Source organism: Cavia porcellus, unplaced genomic scaffold, assembly GCF_034190915.1.
Source record: "Cavia porcellus strain 051 isolate PalLab524CR breed Dunkin Hartley unplaced genomic scaffold, mCavPor4.1 scaffold_31, whole genome shotgun sequence".
Lineage (NCBI taxonomy): Eukaryota > Metazoa > Chordata > Mammalia > Rodentia > Caviidae > Cavia > Cavia porcellus.
This window is the reverse complement of record NW_026947514.1, coordinates 36,619,517-36,642,024: the sequence shown is the minus strand read 5'-3', so window position 1 is coordinate 36,642,024 and position 22,508 is coordinate 36,619,517. Positions and strand designations below refer to the sequence as shown.

At 48.3% G+C, this 22,508-nt stretch overlaps 1 protein-coding gene across 4 annotated transcripts in view; it reads left to right on the top strand.

Annotated features, from left to right (window-relative positions):
* Window positions 1–5,535: 5,535 nt before the first annotated feature.
* The window catches only part of Plekhg3 (pleckstrin homology and RhoGEF domain containing G3), a 41,078-nt gene continuing 24,105 nt past the window's right edge, over window positions 5,536–22,508 (top strand). Inside the window, exon 1 of one of the 4 annotated variants that reach the window (XM_013155315.3) lies at window positions 5,536–5,789. Coding sequence is in view for 2 of the 4 variants with exons in the window: in XM_013155314.3 (XP_013010768.2) it covers window positions 21,842–21,865 (24 nt within the window). In the remaining 2 variants the exon portion in view is untranslated. Of the gene's footprint in view, window positions 5,790–10,616; window positions 10,636–21,475; window positions 21,866–22,508 lie in introns of those variants that run through there. The other 3 variants (XM_063241052.1, XM_013155314.3, XM_013155316.3) reach the window with 3 other exon arrangements.

Sequence of the window (22,508 nt, the reverse complement as noted above, 5' to 3'; positions counted from 1 at the left end):
AAAAGAAAGAAATATAACAGCCTAATTCCAGCATCATTGGTGTGCTGAGAAGAAATGCAGGGTTTTCTGTTGGTCCTTATATTTCAGGGGAGCTGCAGGAAGGGAGCACTGTAGAGGAGATGAATTCACCTGTCTTCCATCTGACCACATGTACACTGACTTCTTACACATGTAGATTTTCTGCATTAGTCTCCAGTCAGAAACAGTCCCATGATTCTTAGGGACACTGAGTCCTGCTAAATAATTCAGCCAGTCACTGAACTCACTTTGTAGCCCAGGCTGGCCTTGAACTCAAGGTATCCTCCTGCCTCAGTCTCCTGATTGCTGGGATGACAGGCATGGGCTGCCACCACCCAAGTGATAATGAAATGATGTCATCCCTACTCCTGAGAATCTTTCACTTTAGTATGAAGCCGAGGATGCACTCAGAAAAACCATCCACAGGCCAGAAGCCAGACAGAGAGTGAAAGCAGCGGCTCAGGGGCTCAGGTACGGGTAGCCGCATAGCACCTGAGGCTAAAGGCTGGGAGCCAAGGCCTGAGGGCTGCCTGGGTCTCCCCATCTCCTGATAAGGAAGGCAAACATAAGAAATGGTTTACTGGCTCCCTGCCTTTGAAAAACCACAAGTGATTGGCAAACCCTTTGTTGCAGACAACTCAAACTAACAGCTCATTTCCCCCACAGCTCCTTAGGCAGAGGCCACAAGCCCAGCGTGGTGCAGGAGGGAAGTTGCCTTCTTCCCCACGCCCCAGATTCTTCCCCTTTTAATGTCACTTAAAGCCCAGATGGAGATATTAATATAGAGGCTCAAGTAAGGATTCCTTCCCCCCAGAGCATGGCCTCTCAATTTATTACAAACCTTCCCTTTTACTCTTTCAAAGAAGCCTGAGGCCACCAGGCTTTGAATCACTGAGTTCTAAAGCTTTTTAGTACAGAGATTCTTTAATTCTTTTAGCATGTTCTTCTCTAATGGAGAGAACTGGGGCCTGTCAAAGGCTGAGTCTTAAAGATTCTTTTTCGTTTTTGGATCTCCCTGTGTAGTTCAGGCTGCCCTTGAAGTCACTTTGTAGCCCAGGATGACCTGGAACTCTCAGCAATCCTCTTGCCTCAGCCTCCTGAGTCCTAGGATCACAGGTGTGAGCCACCATACCTTTTGAATTTCACAGATTCTGATTAAAGGTAGCCATCGTAACTTTTTAAAAAATATGTAACAGCTATATTGAGATATATTTCAAATACCATACAATTCACTCATTTAAAATGTTCAACTCAGTCAGGCATGATTTACCCATAGTCCCAGCTACTCAGGAGGCCAGTGCAGGAGGATCACAGAGCCCAGGCATTCAGGAGCAATTCGGGGCACACGGTGAGAATCATCTCAAAAAAATTAAGTTAAATAAAAAATTTAAATTTACAGTTCAGGCTAGGAGTATAGCTCAGTTACAGAGCAATTCCAGCACCAAAACCAGCTAACCAATGACAAACCGAATTCAGTAGTTTTAGTATGTTCAGAGCTGTGCAGCCATCACAATATTTTAAAACATTTGCATAATTGCTGAAAGAAGAAAATAAAACAAAACCAAAATCTGGAGCTGGATAGCAGTCTGCTTATTCCCCCATTCCACTCCAGTCTGAGGCAATCACTAATCTGCTTCCAGCAGTATAAGCTTATCTGTTCTGAGCACTTCATATACGCAGAATTATACAATATTTGGTCCCTTGTGACTGAGGCCTTTTGTTTAGCATAACATTTTTAAGTTCATCTGAGCATTGATATGCATTCTTTTTTATGGTTGATAAACATCCCAATTGCATTTTGTTTACCTGTTCATCAGTTGATGGAAACTGGATAGTTGTAGGATCGAACAGCAAATCTGTGTCAAAAAACTTCCTGCTGCACCATCTGACATTTCCCCTGGCAGTGCAGGAGAGTTCTTATTGCTCAACCTTCTCATCAATATTTATTACATGCTTTTGATTATATACAGCACCCAGGAGACATGAAGTTCTGTTTCCTTGTGCCTTTTTACCCGCATTTCCTTGATGGCTAATGATACTGGGCTTTTTCCTTGTGCTCATCAGCCATTTGTATATTTTCTCTGGAGAAATGTCTATTCAGAACTATTCCTCATTTTTTTTTTTTTTTTGTCTTTTTAGATAAGCGTTACAGTTCAGGCTGAACTACAGTTCAGGCTACCCTTGAACTCACTATGTAGCCCAGACTGGCCTTTGAACTTGCAGTGATCCTCTTTCCTCAGCCTCCTGCATGCTGGGATTATGGGCACCACCATGCCCAGCCTTTTGCCCATTTATATATATATATATATATATTTTTTTTTTTTTTTTTTTTTTTTTTGGTCAGGGTCTATCTCACTGTGTAGTCCAGGCTGGCCTTGACTTTTGCCCGTTTTAAAACTATTTACCTTCTTCAGATGTAGGGGTTCTTATGCATTAGTGTAAACCCTGCACTGTCAGATGCATCATTTCAAAGAGTTTCTCTCATTGTTTTCAGTGTCTTGATGTTCTATGATGCATTAAAAATTTGAAAATCTGATGACACCCAATTTCTCTCCTTTTTTCTTATGATACATGTGGTTCCCACTTTGAGGGACACCAATAAAATACAATTTGGAATTCTGGAAACACTGACTTTGGAGCTTAGTAGGTCTTTAGGGTTACCTTGGAGGAGGACTTCTTCCTTGCTTGGGGTTTCCTTCCTCAGTCCTAGCAAACCCTGGCTCTTTCTTTCAGAGTCAGGGAACACAGCCTGGGGGAATCTTTGCTGTGATGACAGCTCCTCCCTCCCCTGAGGTTTACCACAATAGAGCAGCTGAGATGACAGTTTGGAGATGTCCTTTATTGTAAAAACTCAATGGCCTTTGTCTGTGGGATTTGAAATTTTCATGCAAGTGTTGGCAGCTGAGAGTCAGGAAGGAGGAGGGGAGGGAAGAGATGAGAGCAACTCGGCCACTGATTTCCACCGTGAGTCATCCTGGTTGTTTTGGTTTTCTCACACATAAAATGGGGTGAACACCTCCTTTTCCCCATCCGTTTGGGTACCGTGAAGATGTATTAATCTGTATTTGTCCGGACACTTTGAGATCTTAGATGAAAGGCTTTCCTGAGATTCAAGGTATTATTATAATAAATGATTTAATAGCAGGGCGAGGCCGCTGAAGCAAGAGCTGGTAGGAAGGAGGGAGCTCGGACTGTGGAGGGGCTGCAGCCGGAGCTGTGGGGCCAGACCAGGCTTTTAACCTGGGAGGTGAAATTGTGTCATTTTTCACAAACTGGTTTGTTTCACCTGACTTTAGCATAGCTTTACTGAGTGCTTCCTTTATGACTTCTGCTATAGGGAGATGACAATCTTTTGAGAAAATAAGTGATATAAGTTAAAACAATTATAAACAATGCAAGACAAGGCTGGGGATTTAGCTCAGTGGCATAAATGCCTGCTTGGCAAATTCGAGGTTGTGAGTTTGATCCCTGGTACAAAAAAAAAAAAAAAAAAAAAAAAGACAAAAGAGCAGAGGAAGTGGTAGTTAAGAGCAGAGACCTTTCCTTATTATAACTTTTAGGCCTCCCACCCACTAGTAGGACTTGCCTCAGTTTCCCTCCTCACTGTATCTGTTCTTGTGCATTTAGAATACTAGCCAACACGTGCTGGGCACTCCAGCGCTGGACCATGTACACAGATCCTTGTGGGACTGTGCTTTGGCTGTTGTGACTTTGGCCAAGGTGCCCATCCTGGGCTCAGCTGCAACCTGGGGGTGCAACCCCTAACGTGATGGAGATCCAGGGTCACCTTGGTTTCAGGGCAGCACAGGCTGAGTCCCCAGGAAGTGGGACTCAGTATCCACTAAACAGGGTCATGCAGTTCAGGCTGGCCTTGGGCTCACTTTGTAAGCTAGGGTGGTCTCTAATTTGCAACGATCCACCTGCCTTAGCCTCCTGAGTGCTGGGATTACAGGAGCTCGCCCCCACACCTGGCTAACCATTGGTTCTTATTACCATCACCAGCACTATTCTGAATCCTGGCTGAGGATGAGGGGCACAGGCCTAGTTGAGAAAGGGGACTTTTGGGGAGGCGAGAATTTGAGGTGGGTACAAGGACCTAGCAGGATTCAGGTGACTTGAGAAGAAAGAAATCACGGCAGGCGGAGTGTTGAGTAGGGCCAGCTCCTCCAAGGCGGGCAGGACTGGGTTAAGGCATTTTCCACTTTCACTGCAGCTCTGAGACCGGCTGGCTGCGTGCAGCGGAGCCACGTGTACCCTAGGGCAGTTTTCGGCTCTGGATTCTGCAGGACCAGGACGACCCCCACCCCAGGAATGTGGGCTGGCAATCGGGCTGCCACCCCCAGCGCCTTCCCAAAGCCCAGCGAGGCTGCCGGGCTGTCTTCACCCCACCCTCTGCCGGGATCGAGTTTCAAAGTCACCTGAAAACCATTTCCTCCCGCCCCGCCCCTCCCCGTAAGTCACCTGGACCTTGCTTTTGCCTGGAACGTTTTCTTTTGGGGGAGGAGGGTTGTGTTGTTTCCCATCTGAACTATCAAATATACCCACTGGTGCTGCTGTGTCCACTTGCTCTGCTCCCCTGGCCTGTCTACGGGGGGCATCTTTCTTCAAGGATCATTGTTAATGCCTTATTGTAAGATTTTAGATTTATGCTAAGGTCTGTATTGAACGTCCTGATCCCTACTCTCCAGTTTCCAGTCTTTCCCTGCGCACGCGAACATGGAGACTCAAAGACAGACGGTTCTGGCTGGGCATGCTGGCGCGCACCTGTAATCCATCCCAGCACTGGGAGGCTGAGGCAGGAAGACTACCACAGGTTCGAGGCCAGCTGGATCTAAGGTCAAGGCCTGTCTCAAAATGAAACAAACAAACCAAAAACCAGGCAGGCGTGTTATTGTTCATAAAATTTCTCTATCTGCAAGATTTCTGCACGTTGTTTTTCCTACTAGCTGTCCGTGCTGGAGCTCCACCCCCGAGTTATGCGCGTCTTAATCTCTTTCCCATCGGCTTCTCCCAAGTTTGGATTTTATCTGTAAAGGGCCACGAGACTACGTAGTTTCGGTGAGGAATTCGAGACACGCCATTTCTGACTCAGGCCAGATGACCTGCCCGGGTGGGACCAGGTCCTCCACATCCAACTCCTACGGGCGCCTCGCTGGGGACAGAACCCCCTCTGCTGGGCCTGCTGCTCCCAAAGCGCACAGGGAGGGCTCAGCGGCGCGCCGCCGTATCAGGAGGCGGTGGTGCCAGGTTGGCGACACCAAGGTGACCCCACCACGTGCGTCCCTGTGCATCCAGGCTGCTCGGGAGGTACTGGGGGCCGGAGAAGTCCACAACACGGGGCCGCAGGCGTTCCACCCGCGGGCCTGAATCTGGAGCGCTGCCGGATCCCGGCCCAGCTCGCAGCACCTCGCAAGTCCCCCCACCCCGGGCCCGCGGAGCGGCCCAAGGCTGCAGCCTTCCCGCCGGGCCGAGTCTCCACCCCCCGGAGACATTCCCGGCTCGCCCCGCCCTCGCTCCCGCGCGTCCGCCCGCCGGCCGAGGCCGCTGCCCGGCCCCGCTTAGCTCTGACTTCCTGGCGCGCTGGGGCGCCGCGCGCGGACCCACGTCCCTAGTCCCGCGTTCCGGACTCCAGGGCGGTTGCAGGGGGCGGGAGCAGCCGGCGGCTGCGGCCCCTTCCGAGAGCGACTTTCAAACTTGTGACCGCCTCGCGGCGCCACCTGGGCAGCCCCGCGCGCTGTGCGCCTCCGGAGCTGCGGAGCGGCTACCGCGCGGTGAGTGTCCCTCGGCTGTCCTCGCGCGCCGCCGAGGCGCAGGAGGCGAAGGCGGCAGTGCCCGTAGCGCGCCGGGCCCTTGCCCTCCCGGGGTCCCCGTTTCAGCCCCCTGCGGGGTGAGGACCTGCGACAGCCGAGGTGGCTCAGGGCTGTTGGTTCCTCTCCGGGCGACCGTCCCAGCAGGGCTGAGGGCGCGGAGGGACGTTTTCTGCTGGTTTTACTCCCAACCTAGAAAGAAAAAGAGGGACCATTTCGGGGGCCCTGCGAGGCTCGGGCTGAGACCGGGAAGCTCGCGAGGCTGCGCCCAGCCTTTCCCTTTGCGCGCCGGCAGCCGGATCTGGTCGGGGCCGCGTCCCTTCTGGGAAAGACCGAGCCTTGGGTCCCGGGAGCCGGGAGCTGCCCGCAGCCTGTTCCGGGTTGGTGCCATACGGTGCTCGCGCTCGGAAATCCCGGTTCCCCGCGCAGGCCGGATTAGAGTAGGTACCAGAACCCGCGCGGAGCCGCTCGCTGCGCGCACCCGCTGCGGTTGCCCACTCTTGAACTCGGTTTATTTGCAGCCCAGTCCCCTGGCGGGGAAGCCAGGAGACCGCGTCCAAGCCGGAAAATTTCTAAACATTGTGTAGGTAGCTACTTTGATTCTTTGGAGCTGCTTTCCAAAACAAAAGAGGAAAGGGATCGAGAAACGTAATGGTTGGAGGCTGGGAGGTGTGGCCTGTGGGAAGTGGGAACCCAGTGGGAGCTTCGTTCTCTGGGCCACTCACTAAGCTGCCGGCTGATGTAGAGCTTTGCGCTGCCCTGAGCCCGAGCCCGAGCCGGAGCCCCAGAGGGCATCACTTCCAGGGCACCTTGGCAAGGGGTCCACAGAGTCTCCCCAGCTGGGCCTCTGCTGCAGTCCCATCACGTGGCCCTTGCTCAAAACGTAATAAGCAGGGAGAGTAATGACAGAGAGAGGGAAGCTCCCTGCCCAACGCCTCAGCTGCCGACCTGTAGGAAAGCGCCTGTCCAGACCCTCCTGCTCTGCTGGACTGGGAATGCAGTCCCGAGCTCCTAAATCTCAACTTTTGATCGGAAAAACCTGAGAGTAAGAGGCCAGAAGAGGTGAATCTTTCTGTGTCGTGATGTTTCCCATATCTTTTGGACCTCATCTCCCTTTGGTACATCTGCTGTAGAGGCTCCTGCCTCGCCTCCCTTCCAACCCTTGGATCCCTGGGGGTGGGGCTGGGAGTTGGGGATGAAGGAAACTCCCAGGCCAGTGCTTTAAGAGCTGCTTTGGAATTTTCCCATTCCCTTGATTAGAAGTGGTCTAGCAGGCAGCATGAAAGGAGCACTGGACTGAGAGTCCAGCCTGGGTTTCGGCCTGAAGTTTTGTCTCAGTTCTACTGCATTGCAGCAAAGACTGAGGGAGTTACTGGGGCTGGAAGGCCTCTCAGATTAGCGCCCCCCCCCCCAAAGCCCTGAGAGTCGGAGGATTTCAGTTTATTGGCCAAACAGGGACCAGATATATAATATTTCCTCAAGGTCTCACCTGTTTTTTCCAGCACGATCTGGCCAGTGCACATCTTTCCTGACTCAGTTTCTATGTGAAGGAAGAGGGATTTACTTGCCAGATGTTTTAAAAATAGGGGCTGTGGGGGCTGGGGATTTAGCTAAGCGGCATAAGCGCCTGCCTTGCAAGCGTGTGGTCGTGAGTTCGATCCCTGGTACCGGTAAAAATACAAAAATACAAAAAAAAAAAAAAAAAAAAAAGGGGCTGTGGTAAAAGTATGAGGGAGCATCATGGGGGATCAGTGTTCCCTAAACTACATTAAAAAAAAAAAGAAGCAGAGTAATGAGAGGGTCTCCCAGGGCTTTGCAGTTCATGCGTGTACACCACGGGGAGCCGATGTTGGAAGTTTACTCCCTGGCCTGTAGTATCTCTGCTCCAGAGTAAACATGGACCTTACCAAATCCACCGCTGTCCCAGGGTCACAGTGTTTACAGCAGAGTGGAGCAAAGGGCGAGGCTGGGGTGACCAGCACGAAGCGGTAAGGGTCAGTGTGCCAGATGTCTGGCTGCCCTGCTGCCTCTGTCCTGCCTCACTACCTTGTGCAGGCTCTTCTGAGCTCTTCTCTGTTGCAGAGGGGGTGGGGGAGCCTCTGGGTGACAGGGTGTCGCCTTTGCAGCTCCACTGAGGGCTGTCTTCAGCATCCACGCGCCCTCCCCTACTCCAGGCGGCCCCTCTGGCTCAGGCCACTGCTCTGGGCCCCTTTCTGGTCAGCTGCATGGCCATGTCTGCAGGCCTTTGTTCCAGGGCTGCAAGTCACCCTGCCCACTGCCCTTCTTCCCTGGCAGGCTGGGGCTCTGGCAGCTAGAAGTCACCACTGCCACCCGGAAGCTCTCTGGGAGCCCCCAGGGGGCCTAGACCTTCATTTCCTCTCCTCAGGCCCTCTGGGGCCCCCAGCTGGCCTCTGGCCAGATTCTATGTCTTTTCTCAGCTTCCTGTTCTTCCCCTGAATGAATGGATCATCCACTTTTTCCCCCTATGTGGACTCCTGCCTCTCAGTGCTGTTTTATGTCCTTGATTCATTCATTCAACACTCATTTATTTAGCCCTGTGTATGAGTGCTGGGTGCTGGGAACTCAGCAGGGAACAAAATACAGTTCTCAACAACTTTTGACCTTGGGGAGCTGACCACAAACAAGACAGACAACACAAAGAGCTTGTTAGTGATAACCAGACAGGTACTAGAGGGCAGGCAGATGGGAATTGTCAGGGAGGGAATGAGACACAGTCCAGGTGGGGTAGCCAGGAAAGTTTCCCTAAGGAAAGGACTTTTAAGCTGATGCCCACAGGAGCTGTTTTGTCAGCCCTGGTTTTTCTTCCTTGAAATTCACCTGGGCATGTCACTGAAGCATTTTAGTCAGAGGCTTTGGAGTCAGAGACACCTGGGTTCAAACCCTAGCCCACAGCACACTGACAGGCAGCCCAACTCGTTTGAACCTGCATTTCTCACCTGTAAAATGGAGTTAGTCACCCTGCCTACCATGGGTGGCATTGTGAGAATGAACGATGAAATAATGCATGTTAACTGTCCAGCAAAGCCTAGGGAGGGTGTGAGAAATGCTTTCTCTAACCAAATTCTGAAGGAGGAACTTGAGATACAGTGAATGCTTAAAATATACAATTAATATTTAAATTAAAAACTTACTGTGATAAAACAAACATTGCCATTAATCCCCTTCAAAATACTGCCTTCATGATCCCATTGTTCTTGTGTTTTCTGATGCAGTCCCGAAGTCCTCTTCCATGAGGGTCTTGTCCAGGTGTGATCACCAAGTGCCATCCGTGGAAAGGCAGCCTCATAAAAACAGCGCTGTGTTCTCATCCACTTTCCTGAATTTAATACCATGTAATTTCTGCCTCTCTCCCAGTCACAATGACCATGAAAGGTCAATGCTTTGAATTTATTCAGGACATGGAAGCAGCTAGAAGAGTGTAACTATAAACACAGAAAAGGACTTGAAGTAGTTGTGAACTGCTTCAGAGAGCGGCAAGAAGGATGGGAAAGTGTTTTCCAACACGGAGGAGTATTTGGAAAGTCACTCATGGTGATGTGCTTTTTACTGTAATATACTAAAAAACATTTTAAACAGTCACCAATAGTTTTCAGTCACAGCTCTGTATCATGCCAGGGCTAAGGACTCTGGATAGAAGCTTCTTCATTTTAAGTATGTTTGAGGCAGAAGGGGAAACGTCAAAGGCAATGAACTAAAAATCCAAGCGAATCCCTCCCAGCAGTGAGCCGTAGCCTTGGCTGCGGATGGAGGAAGCAGGCCTCCCAGATGTGTGCTGGCCCTTACCCCTGCGATGGGTCGGGTGACCGGGGCAGCCCTGACCTGTCCTTTATCTGGAATTCCCCCTCCTTCCAACCAGTGGGTGAATCACGCCTGTGTCCCTGGCCTCTGCTCTTGGCCCCACGGCCATGAGGCTGTCCACCCTCAACCTTGCACAGGAAAGTTGTGCTGGGGATATGGCAGAAAACTAGGGCGAGGAGGAGAGAGTGAGAGGGTCACATGTAGGAGCTGTTCCTGGTGAGCCCATGGAGGTGGCAGGAGGATTCTAGGAAGGCTGTGAGGCCGTGCCACACAGACCTTCCATTAGGGTTCACTAGAGTCCAGAATTAATTAATTTTTGAGACGGCTACTCGCTGCATTGAAGTGATCTTTCTGCTTCAGCCTTTCAGGTAGCTGAGACTATAGGTGTCTGCTACTGTACTTGCTTCTGAACTTTGTTTTTAGACAGAGTCTTGCTATGTAGTTCAGGCTGGCCTCAAACACTTGGCCATCCTCTTGCTCAGCCTCCTTGTTGTAGGCTTCTGCAACAGAGTGACTGATACAGTGGAAGCTCAGCTTCAAACCAGCTCATGTGATGGGTGTTTTTCCTCTCAGCTGAAAATACGAGCATCAGAGGGGTGTAATCTAAACTTCTGTTGTCAGACTTTGTGGTGAGTGGTTTCCTGGGGACCCTGCTCTGGCTCAGGAAGTGAGGGATGGGTGGTGAGGGGTAGGCTTAAGGAACCAGTCATCAGTCACACCACTCCCTAGAGAGCCCACAGCCACTTGGGGCGAAACCCAGTGTGATCTGACCTCAGAGGAAGTTGCAGAGGCCTGAACAGTTTGAAGCATGTTTATGACATTGGGTGGCCTGAAGTGGGAGCAGAATCCATCTGTTCCTGAAGAGCGTTAAGTGTGGTTCTAAGGGTGGTAAATGGCATGGTGGGCTCAGGCTTGGGCTGCACCCTGAGAGTAATCCGGGCTGAGTCGTCTCATCCACCCTGGCTTTTGTCTCATTGAGCTAGGGAAGGAGGTAATACTAGGGATGGAGTCCAACCCTGGCGGGCTGTTGGGTTTTGAACTAAAGCGGGAGGGCACCTCTGTGCAGCCTTGTTGGCTGGCTTGAGGGGAAGGAGCTGGGGTTGAAGCTCACGGACTCATTTCATGCTGGGCAGACTCTGGTTGAATGCAGAACCTGAGCAGAGTTCTGGCAGGTTCCGAGGTAGTCATATGTACGGCCTTTTGCAGAGTATGAAGGTCCTAGAGGTTCTATTGAGAGAGTTGAGTTGAGAAGAGAGGGAGGGGTGCAAGAGGAATGAGTGAAGTCTGTGTTGTATCAGAGTGCCAAGAGGAGGGATGGGTTCTACAGGCCCTGGGAACCCTTAAAACCTCCTCTTGTACTCTCCAGGCTGTGAGACTGCAAAAACTGAGGCTTCTGAGCAACAGATGCAAGTCTGTCTGTCACACTTTCTTTGTTTTTTTGAGACAGGGTCTTGCTATGTAGTGCAGGCGGCCTTAAACTCCTGGAGATTCTCCTACCTCAGCCTCGCAAGTGTTGGGATTACAGGCATTTGCCACTACACCCAGCCCAGCAATCTTATATCTTGAAAAGGGAGACCATATTCATGTAGCCTCTGTTCACACAGCTCATTGCTGCATTGTTGTAGGATTCCATTAAATACTTTTCAAGCAAAGTGCTGCTGTGGAATTAGAGACATTTTTATACTCTTTGCAGATGTTCTGTTCTGTCTGAAAGTACTCTGCATACAAGCTTTTAAGAAGTGTTCCTCCTGGGGCTGGGGATTTAGCTCAGCATAAGTGCCTGCCTTGTAAGTGCATGGTTGTGAGTTCGATCCCCGGTACCGATTAAAAAAAAAAAATGTGCCTCCCAAGCTGGGGATTTAGCTCAGTGGCCCTGTCTGGCAAGCTTGAGGTCATGAGTTCCATCCCAGGTACAAAGGAAAAAAAAAGTAGTGTTCCTCCAGCCTTTGGAATGTAGGGAACCAGCAGTGGGGGCTCAGTTTCTGCGCCTGTTGCAGTTTGTGCCTCTGCAGATTGGGCCAGAGTGGATGGTGGGGTGTGCTGTTGCCCTTGGAGAGTAGTCCTGCACTCTCCTGCTATCAGGCTTGCACCCTAGCTCGCACCAGCTGAGGACGCAGCTCCTCTGATCCGCTTTAGCTGTTTTGTTTTGTTTGTACCAGGAATCGAACTCAGGACCTTCCCCTTGCCAGGCAGGTGCTGTGCTCCTCAGCTATATCCTCGGCCCAGTTTAGCCTCTCTATAGAAGCCGTGTCATCTATTTCCAAACCCACAGCAGATAGGAGACAGCAAATGAAAGAAGGTAAGGAAACCAGAACGGATGCCTGTAATCTGGGAGGGTCAGGCAGAAGGACCACCTGTTTGAGTCCAGCCTAGGTGACTTAGTGAGACTGTTTCAAAATGAAAATAAATGGCTCAGTGGGAAGGCACTGGGTTCAGTCTCCAGTGCTGGGGGTAGATATGGGAGTGAGGGAGAAAAAGGTAAGAAAGAAACCAGAGTGGGGGGAGCAGTGACCTTAGTGCAGTGGAAGTTGGCTACGAGATAGGCTGAGATGGAAACGCTAGGAGATGTGGGTCCCAGGTTCACTAGGGGGGACTGCCTGGCGCACAACCTCGGGCATCGTAAGTGTGTAATGGATGCCTTGGTGGGAATCATGACCCTGAGTCATCACTGAAAGGCTAAATTATATTCTCTTGCCTCTGCTTAGGAAAGCAGAGGAGTGTAAAACATGTTTTTAAAAGATTCCCCATCAGGTTGGCTAAAATTGTAAAAAGCTGTTGATCCTTAGGTAATCTCACCAGTGCTCTCAACAGGACAGAGAAGTGATGTTACAACCCTGCCTTTCCACTCAGAAGTTGAGTCCCCGTAAGTCTTCGTAGGGTAGAGTAACTCATCCCAGATCACTCAACTGGAAACAGGGGTGCCCTCGGTTCACGAGCTCAGTTCTCTCCACCGTTCTGGTCGCAAAGAGAACTGGGTGAGAACCAAGTCAAACTTGCCCATAAAGTCTGCATAACCATTGGCTTTGCAACCAGAATGGCTCATGAATTGAGGCAGCCCTGCCCTTGGTAGAGATGAGATTTGAACTTTTAAGTTTTCTCTATTTCAGTGTGTATGGGGGTCAAACCAGGCAGGGGCTCTAACCACGGAACCACACGCCCAGCCTGAGGTCTGTGTGCCCTTTAGCTCTGTCCCAGACCATTTTGGAACTCCGCTGTGTGTGGCATTTTGGACAGCTCTCTGTTCACAGGGGTCCTGCCAGCTGAGGTGGCTGGGGTTTCAGGGGAGGCCTATGAATCAAATCTTAATTCAGTTCCACCCATATGGAGCACCAGCTATCTCAAAGGGAGCTTGCCTTTGTTAAAATAGGGAGACCGAGGCAGGAGGATCACCACGAATTCAAAGCCAGCCTGAACTACATAGCAAGATCCTGTCTTGGAAAAAAAGAAAAATGGGGGCTAGGGATTTAGCTCAGCGGCATAAGCGCCTGCCTTGCAAGCAGGCAGTCGTGGGTTCAATCCCTGGTATCGATAAAAAGGAAAAAGACAAAAAAAAAAAAAAAAAAAAAAAAAGAAAGAAAGAAAAAATTGACACTTAGGTTCAGGTGTAAATGAGGGTTTTTCATGTCTGTTTCCTTCCATGATAAAAAAAAAAGAAAAGAAGAAGAAACCTGGATAACACATAATTCAAACCTAAAAGGGGAAATGTTCATTGCCTCCCACCTCTGACTTTGAGCCATTCAGCTTTCCATCCTGAGACTTGGTAGAGGTTCTTGCGTACTTTTTTGGAGTTGGTTCTATTTTTTATCCATCTCAACTGCTTTTGCCTTTTTCTTGATTTCTATGTGTGCGAGTGTGCGTGTGTTACATAGTTGTCTAAGTTATTATACATTATGTAGATACAGATACCTTCTGTGGACCACCTTAATTTTATTAAGTAATGTCATTGTCATAGGAAAGTCTTAATTTTCTTGCTGACAGACTTACCAGTCTTTTGCCTTTTGGTAAGAAATCCTTTCTGGTCTGGGGTTGTAGCTCATTAACAGTGGATTTGTGCTTGCCAGGCAAGTGTGGGTTTGATCCCCAACAACTGGGGTGGGAGGAGAAAAAGGAAAACAAAAAGAAATCCTTTACTCCTATGATTATGTAAACATCCATATGTTTTCTTTTTTTTTTTTTTTTTTTTTTTTGTCTTTTTCATTTTTATCGGTACCAGGGATCGAACTCACGACCGCCTGCTTGCAAGGCAGGTGCTTATGCCGCTGAGCTAAATCCCCAGCCCATCCATATGTTTTCTTGTAAATGGAAGTTTTGCCTCCCACACCCACACTTTAAATCCCTCTGGTTCTCAGGCCTGGGTGCAGATGAAAGGCACGTGAGGAGTTTTATAACTAAAGCGCTGGTGCCTGACTGCACTGCAGGCGTCCAGGAGAATCAGAGTGCCGGCCCATGGGGTCACGCTGGCACCAGGTGACTTTGCCGTGTAGCTGGGCTGGGAACCCCTCAACTCTGTAAGATGGCACTGACTTTCTTCTTTCCAAAAGAGTAGCCAGTTTTTCAGCATTGGTTATTGAATGATCTATACCCTTCCTACTGGGTCGATACTTAATATTTTTCTCTTGTTTCATTCAGATGTATTTCTTACATCTTGCAGTCACCCAGGTGCCGTGTGTAGTTCATTGATTTTTAGTGTATTCAGTACGGCACAGCCATCACTATCGAATTTTATGATGTTTCACCACTCCCCAAAAGAAGCAATCATCTCCCTTGTTCCCCATCTTCCAGCTCAGGTAACCATGAATGCACTTCCTATCCCTATAGATTTACCTATTCTGGACATTTCATATAAATGGAATCATAAGTTATATGGTTTGTTGTGATTGTGTCTTTCACTTAGCCTAATGTTTTCAAACTTCAGCAGTCTGCGTGTTGCAGAAAGTTCTGTGTCCCCTTCCCTCCTGTCCCCTCCCCTCTCTGTTCCTCTTTCCTTCCAAACCCTTTCCCTTCTCCCCGCTCTTCCTCAAAGAAAAACTGTTTCAGACAGATTCAATGGTATGTGTGCTACAGAGAAGGCTGGCGGTAGCAGTTTCATTCCAAACCTGTGTTGATATATAACTTTGATTTGAGAATACTTAACTTCTGCTAAAATGTGGATAGAACCCAACATCACTTTTACATTATTGCAGACCTTATATTAGTACTAGAGGTTAAATTTTTATTACCCAAAAATGAGGATAATCTTACAGCTACCTACTAAGATAATGAGCTGTGAAGTTCATTCCTTTGTATTGCTGTGAAATATACCCCTAGGTTGTCAAAGAGAAATTCCAGCTGCATCCAGATGTGTCATTTCGTTGGATTCGACAGTCTTTGCCACTGTTGGTTTCATTACCTGTCCTCTTCTTGTCTGACCCCCAACCAGTCTAATGCCAGCACTTCTCAACTCTTTGACACAGGGTAGTTTTTGTTCCACTTCTGTGTACACAGGCTTATCAGAACGATTCTCTTCTTGTCAGTCTTGAAGCACTAACTGTAGATAAAGATCCTGTGTTGACCATAAACATTTTGTTCTTGGACAGCTTCTGGACCTTTGCTGCTTTCTTCTTCTTCTTCTTTTTTTATTTTTGGGTACCAGGAATCTAACTCAGGACCTTGCGCTTGCTGGGCAGGTGCTGTGCCACTGCCCCCCCCCCCCCCGCCCTTTTTTGTCGTTTTGAGACAAGGTCTCACTACTGCAGTGTAGGCTGGCTTTGAGCTCACTTTGTAGATCAGGCTGGTCTCAAACTCACAAGGATCCTTCTGCCTCAGCCTTGCAAGTGCTGGGCTTACAGGCATGTGCCACCACGCTCAGCTCTTCACAGCTTTGCTGTTACTGGCAGTGCCTACACTTAGAAGGTGTTTAAGTAGAAGCCAGGAAGTTTCTAAATTGGAGATCCTGCCCTGTGTACCTGCCCTGCCATTCCATCAGCTCAGCACAAGTGTGGTTGACTTTTGTTCCAACTCCAATGAGACTGCTGTCTTTGGAAGTAGTGCAGGTCTGACTGATATTTCCTGGCCCACTTTCAGTGCTCTTTTTAGAATACAGCCTCCTCCCTTAAGGAAAAATTCACCTCCATAAGGTTACTGGCCTCGAAGTCAGGTTTGTGATGCCAAGCAACTTGAGATCCCGAAGTAAGTCTCTAGAAGTTACTGGTGTTTTCTTGACTGTGTACTCACAGACAACTTCAGTACTGTATTTCAGCTGGGCAGAAACTGCAAAAATAGAGGCTGGAGCTGTGGCTCAGTGGTAGGGTTCTTGCCCTGCATGTACAAGGCCCTGAGTTCGATCCCTAGCACACACACACGCACGCACACAAAACTGAAATAATAGGCACTCCTGCTGTTGTACCTTGTACAAATGTAAGGATCCATTTATACTATTCTTTTTTAGTATCTTTTTCTTTCCTTTTCTTTTTTAAGACAGGGTTTCAAGTCATTTAGGCTGGCCTTGAACTCATATACTTCAGGCTGGCCTTAAATTTGCAGCAATCCTCTTGCCTCAGCCGCCTGAGTGCTGGGATTACAGGCCTGTGTCACCACACTCAGCCCATTCATATTATTCCTCTCTGACTTTCTCTTATGAAATCAGTTATTCTGTAGGACAAAATACGGTTTGGTGTCCTGGGTTCTGTTGCACCTAGGTGTTCAGAAGTTGGAGACTGAGAGTGAGATTCGATACTGGTTTTCACTTCGAGGGCTGCACCTGTCACTGCTGCTCCATTTATTTATTTGTGTGTTTGTCTTTTTGAGTTGGGTTTCACTATGAAGTTCAAGCTGGCTTTGAACTCACTTTTTAGCCCAGGCTGGCCTTGAACTCATGGGGATCCTCTTGCTTCAGCCTCCCAAATGCTAGGATTACAGGGTGCTCCTGCTGCACATTTGGCCTCACAGCATCATTGCTGCAACAGTCAGCAAAGAAACAGAACATGACTGACTAATCTGAAGTTCCCTTGGTCCCTGGAACGTCTGTAGGAAGCTTATCAGGTTATTGTAAACTGATAAACAGCCTTTTCCCCCTACTTTCAAATAATGCTGCTGTGAACATTTCCATGCACATTTTTGTGTGGGTAGGTTTTCAGTTCTCTTGTTATACCTGTACCTAGGTGGGTCATATGGTGACTGTGTTTAAACTTTCTGAGAACTGCTGAATTGTTCCAAATAGGCTGCACCATGGTGCATTCCCACCGAGAGTGCTTAAGCTTTCTGATTTCACCAGTCCTCCCCATACCTGTTAGCACCGTGTCTTGATTTTAGCCATCCTGGTATTTCCACAGTAGCGTCCACTATGGGTTTTGGTTTGCATTTCCCTAATGAGTAATGATGGTGAGAATCTCTTTATGTGCTTACTGACCATTTCTGTACCTTCTCTGGAGAAACTTCTATGCAGATCATTTATCTCCTTTTAAGTTAGGCTGTTTTTTTCTTTATTGTGGAATTGTAAGGGTTCTTTATATGTTTTGCAAATAAGTCCATTGTGAATATGTGACTTACACATATTTTCTCTCTCTAGTTTGTATTTTTTAAAATTTTAATTCTAATTTTAGTTTTTGGTGCCGGGATTGAACTCATGACCTCGTGTTTGCCAAGCAGACACTTATGCCGCTGAGCTAAACCCCTAGCTCTGGTTTGTATTTTTACATCTCCCTGCCTCCTAGTTTTGGGGATAAAACCCAGGACTTCACATATGCTAGGCAGGTGCTCTAGAATTAAGAGCTACATCCCTAGCATCCCGTGTGTTTATTTACTTATTTATGTGGGGCTGAGAATGAAACCTACGGCCTTCACACTGAGCTTCACCCTTCACCTTCTTGCCACCTTAAAAAAAAAAAAAACAACCCCCCCCCAAAAACAAAAAAACTTTATAGGTATGGCACACAGCTGTTATCCCAGTACTGGGGAGGCTGAGGCAGGATGATCACTGCAAGTTCAAGGCTGACCTGGGCTACAAAGTGAGTTCAAGACCAGCCCAAACTGCGGAGTGAGACCCTGTCTTGTAAACAAAACAAAAGAAAGCCTTTTTATTTTGAGACAGGATGTCACTTAAATTATTCAAGCTGGGTTCAACCAGGATCTTCCTCCCTCCCCTCAGCCTTCTGAGTGCTGGGATTACAGGCATGCTGCCACCATGCCTGGCTAAGTTTTTAATTTTGTCAAACTCTTGTGGATTTTACAGGTGCTGTTTATAATGTTGGGAATATTGTAGTCTAGTTTTAGTTTCCTTAGTGCTGTTAAGAGTTTGTTAAATGTGTCTTCTGGATCTACTGAGATGATTGGTGGCTTTTTTTTTTTTTAATACTAGAGATAAATGCAAGAGTGCCATGCCACTGAGCTACATCCTCCAGCCTGCTTTATTTTTATTATTTATTTATTTTTGGTTCCAGAATTCAAACTCAGGACCTTATGCTTGCCAGGCAGGTGCTGTGCCTGCTGATCTGTACCCGTCACCTTCGCCTTCTTTATTTTTTGAGACAAGGTCTTGACAGATTGCCCAGGCTGACCTTGAACTTGAGATTGTCTTTCAGCCTCCCAAGTTGAAATACAAGCCTGTGCCACTGCAGCAGGCATTCTTTTTGAATGATTGGTTAATTGATTGCTTTCTGCTTGGCGTCTCCTATTTTTTTGTTTTAGATGAATTGTGAAGAATTGATTTTAAATGTTTGGTAAAAGTCACCAGTAAATCTAGTCCTGGACTTTTTCTTATTGGAAGTTTCATTTGATTTAACTTGGTTTTTTGAGACTGTCTTACTGTAGTCCAAGCTGGCCTTGAACTCACCACATAGTCTAGGCTGGCCTTGAAGTGTGTGTTCCTTTGCATCAGCCTCCTGAGGGCTGGGATAATAGATGTATGCCACCATGCCTACCTGCAAATTTTAGAATTACTATTTCAGGTCAGGTGTGGTAGTATATACCTGTAATCACAGCACTCAGAAGGCTGAGGCAGGAGGATCACCAGAGTTCAAGCCCTCCCTGGGCTATAGAATATGTCTCAAAAAACCAAAACTAAACAAAGAAAAACGAATTCAATCTCTTGTTATCTGTCTCATCAGATTTTCTGTTCCTGAATCAATTGGTGGCCTTGTTATTCATTGGCTATAAATGCTCATGGTATTTCCATATAATCTTTTAAGATGTGTGTGTATATATATATTCTGCATTTACATTACAGTATATCTAAATGTAGATGTCTTTTAAATTTAACTTGGCATGTGTCTTCAACCTGAGGATAATGTCTATTCTCAGTTCTTGAAAATTCATACACACTATTTCTTTGAAATCTGCTTTATTTATTTGATAATTTGAGTGTTCTGTGTTTTTGTACCAGGAATTGAACTCACAACCTCACACTTGCCAGGCTGTGCCACCTGTGTCAGGTGCTGTGCCACTGAGCTATATCTGTGGCCCCTTATTTATTTATTTGAGACAAAGTCTTAGCTTTGTAGCTCAGACTGACCTGGAACTCACAGCGATCCTCCTGTCTCACCTCCTGAATTCTGGGACTACAGGTGTACCACCACATCTGGTTACATAATATTATATTTTCTGTCTTACATATTTGAACTGATTTCAGGATAATTTCCTTGGTTTATCTTTCACTTCACTAATTCTCCAGTTGTATTTAATTTTTCTATTTAATCTAACTATTGGGTTTTAAATGATAATGTATATTTCATTTCCATTGAGTTTATTCTTTAAACTGTTCCCCCAATACTGTTTTTGTTCTTTATTTGTGTGCATGTGTGGTACTCTAGGTTGAACTCAGAGCCTTCTCACTGAACTACATTCTCAGCCCTTTTAAAAACTTGTTTTATCTTTGAGACAGGGTCTTGCTAAATTGTCCAAGCTTGGCTCAATATTTTCATCCGTCTGCTTCAACTTCCCAGAGTGCTGCGATTACAGGCAGGCACACCCAGCTATTTCTTGTCTGTTTGTTTTTGAGACAAGGTCTCACTATGTAGCCCAGGCTGGCCCTGAACTAGAGGGGACCCTCCTGCTTCATTCTCCCAAGTGCTGGGATTACAGATGTGTTCATTTTAACATGTTCTTGTTTTAAAAAGTCTTTTTCAGATTTTAATCTTTAGCCCTTTGGGTGCCAGTTTGTTACATCTTCTGACCACCTTGTGATGGTGAGGTCTAGGCCAGCCCCTTTCAACCAAGCAGGTCTCTGCACAGGGGCTACCTTCTTAGAGCTTCCCAGCCTCCGTAGCTGACAAAGTTCCATGCTCCAGGCACACTGTTTTCAGTGTTCTGTTGGATGCATAGCACTTAGCACTTTCCAGAAATGTATTAGGGCCTGGAGACACAGTATAGTAGTGGAGCACTTGCCTGGCGTGCCAAGACCAAGTTAGATTCCACTGCAAAGGAAAAACAACCAGACAACCAGAAGCGTATTAATTTGCCTGTCATTGTGGCCTTCTTCTCCACTGAAGTATAAATTCTATGAGAACAGGGATTCTTCTTGCCTAGTGCTGTGTGTGCCAGTACCTGGCGTATGATTAAGGAGGTCAATAAATACGTGCTGAGGGGCTGGGGGTTTAGCTCAGCAGCATAAGTGCCTGCCTTGAAAGCAGGCAGTCGTGAGTTCGATCCCCAGTACTGATGAAAAAGACAAAAAAACAAAAACAAACAAAAAACGTGCTGGTGCACATCTGTATTCCCAGCACAGCGGGAGGCTGAGGCAGGAGGATGGCAATTTTGAGCTCAGCCTAGGCAACATAGCAAGATCCTGTCTCAAAATTTTAAAAAAAGGACTGGGATGTAGCTCAGGGCAAAGACTTTGGGTTCAATTCTCAGTACCGCAATAAGCAAACAAGCAAACAAATAGAAAAAGTAAGAGTGAGTTTGAGTAGTCTTTTCAGGAAGGAGGTTCTCTCAGCCACCGTTCTGTCTCGGCTAAGTCTGGGCTAAGTGTGAGCGGGTAGAAGAGGTGAACAGTCTGTGCTTGTGCTCTCAGAATTGTATCCATGCCTTCACTGGAGCATCAGAAGCACCCACAATGTATCCTCCACCTCCTGGCTTCAGTCTTGTGACATAATGTTTACACAGCTGCCAGAATTGTAGGCTTTGAGTGTGCAAAGCCCTGGGTCTTACCTCAGGGGGTGCAAGTTAAAGTGCACCCATAGAAAACAACAGTGTAGCATCATGGCCCCTGCTGAGCCACTGTGCAGATGCCCGTCCAGGTGACAGTGTGTGGACCTCCCGAGGGGCTGCCATCTTCACTCTGGCTTCCCAAGAGGCATCTACAGGTGAGCCACAGATTCTCAGGCAGCTCCATTCTAGCTTCCTTCTGAGGTTGCCCTGCACTGTAGGAACTTGTTCTGAGCCAAGTGTGAACTTGTAAAAGGGCCGAAAGTGCTTTGGGGCATTCCCACGAGGAGGGCTGGGGATGGCACCCTTTCATTCTTTGGCTCCATCTAGCTCTTGGGCCCCATAGGTTCTCGGGGGTGAAGCCCGCAAGGGCCCTGGGTTCCAGAAACCATGTCTCTCCCCGTTTCGCAGGCTGCCTGACCACCGGTGAGTGGGTGATGTGTGCTCACACAGAGTGTCAGCACAGTGTCTGGTGCACCCCAACAAATGTTGGCTGAGGTGACTGCAGTCTGTGCCTCAGTTTTCCTGACCTGTAAACCAGGGAATGGTTCCTGATGGCCACCTGCCGCACACGCCACTGCCCGCCCTGGCTGTTGGGAGGACACAAGGGTTAATGTCCTGGGCTCTGAGGGCTTGGTGGGGGAGGTATCACATAAATGGAGCATTGTTGTGTTGGTGACTGATCAGGCTTTGTTAGGAGTCTTCAGTGTTTGACTTCCTGAATTTCCATGTGCTTCATGGCTGGAGATATTTGCAAGTGCTTAGCTGTGTGAAGGTCCTGGGATGGTGGCCTGGGTCCTTCCTCACCAGCTCAGCGTAGTGAGAAGCTGCATTCCCTGCTGGGCCCCCAGCAGCAGTCAGGAATGAGAGAAATGCAGAAAGTATGACCCACACGCAGAACTGGTTCTGAATAGGACGCTTACAGAAGAGGTCCCGCCAGAGGCGCGGGCGCTTTAATTCCCGAGGCTGTTGGTGGCAGCGCACTGCTCTCGGCCTGTTAACTGCTGGGCTGCCGGTTGGCTGTCCTGGGAGGATGCAGCGCCCTGGCCCCCTGCCATCGCCCTCCAGGTGCTTTGATGGGAGCCCTTTTGAGGAAAGCGGTAGGTAATCCTCGGGACCAGGCCAGCGGGCACAGGTGGGGTGTCACTGGGACTGAGCCCCAGGCTGCCAAGCCTTGCCTGCTGACCCCAGGAACCGCAGCCAGCCACAGATCTGGGGCCACAGGCAGGCCCCCCTCCCACATTCAGAAGCCCAGGGCCTGTACAGGTGCAGGTGTGGGAGAGCAGCGGGCTTTCCTGCTGTTTCAGGCCATTTCCAGCTGGGTGATAACTGTTCCTTTTGGAGGTGACTGCAAATGCTTTTTAGGGGACTTCAGAGGGCCTCTGCCTCCTAAATCTTCAGATTGGAATGCTTAGGGGAAGATGACCCAGAGCACAGATATTCACATGTTCCCTGGGCAAAGCAGAGTTAATTTCCCATTTCTTCCTGAACTTTCCTTTTCCCAGAATCCACAGGGGGTGGTTGTTTTGGATCAAATCTAGTGGCAGCTGGTAGAGCAGGTCGCCTACCCTCATGGACACCGAGCCAGACGGGGCCAGCCCCTACCATCTCTGTAGCTCCGGGCAGCAGGTGTAGGGAGGTCCAGGTGGCAGATTGTTATCCTGACTTGGGCTGTTTCCTTCACCCCAGAGTAGAGGCCTCACTTTTCCAGGAGCAGACTCTGGCACTGTGATTCTCATGCTG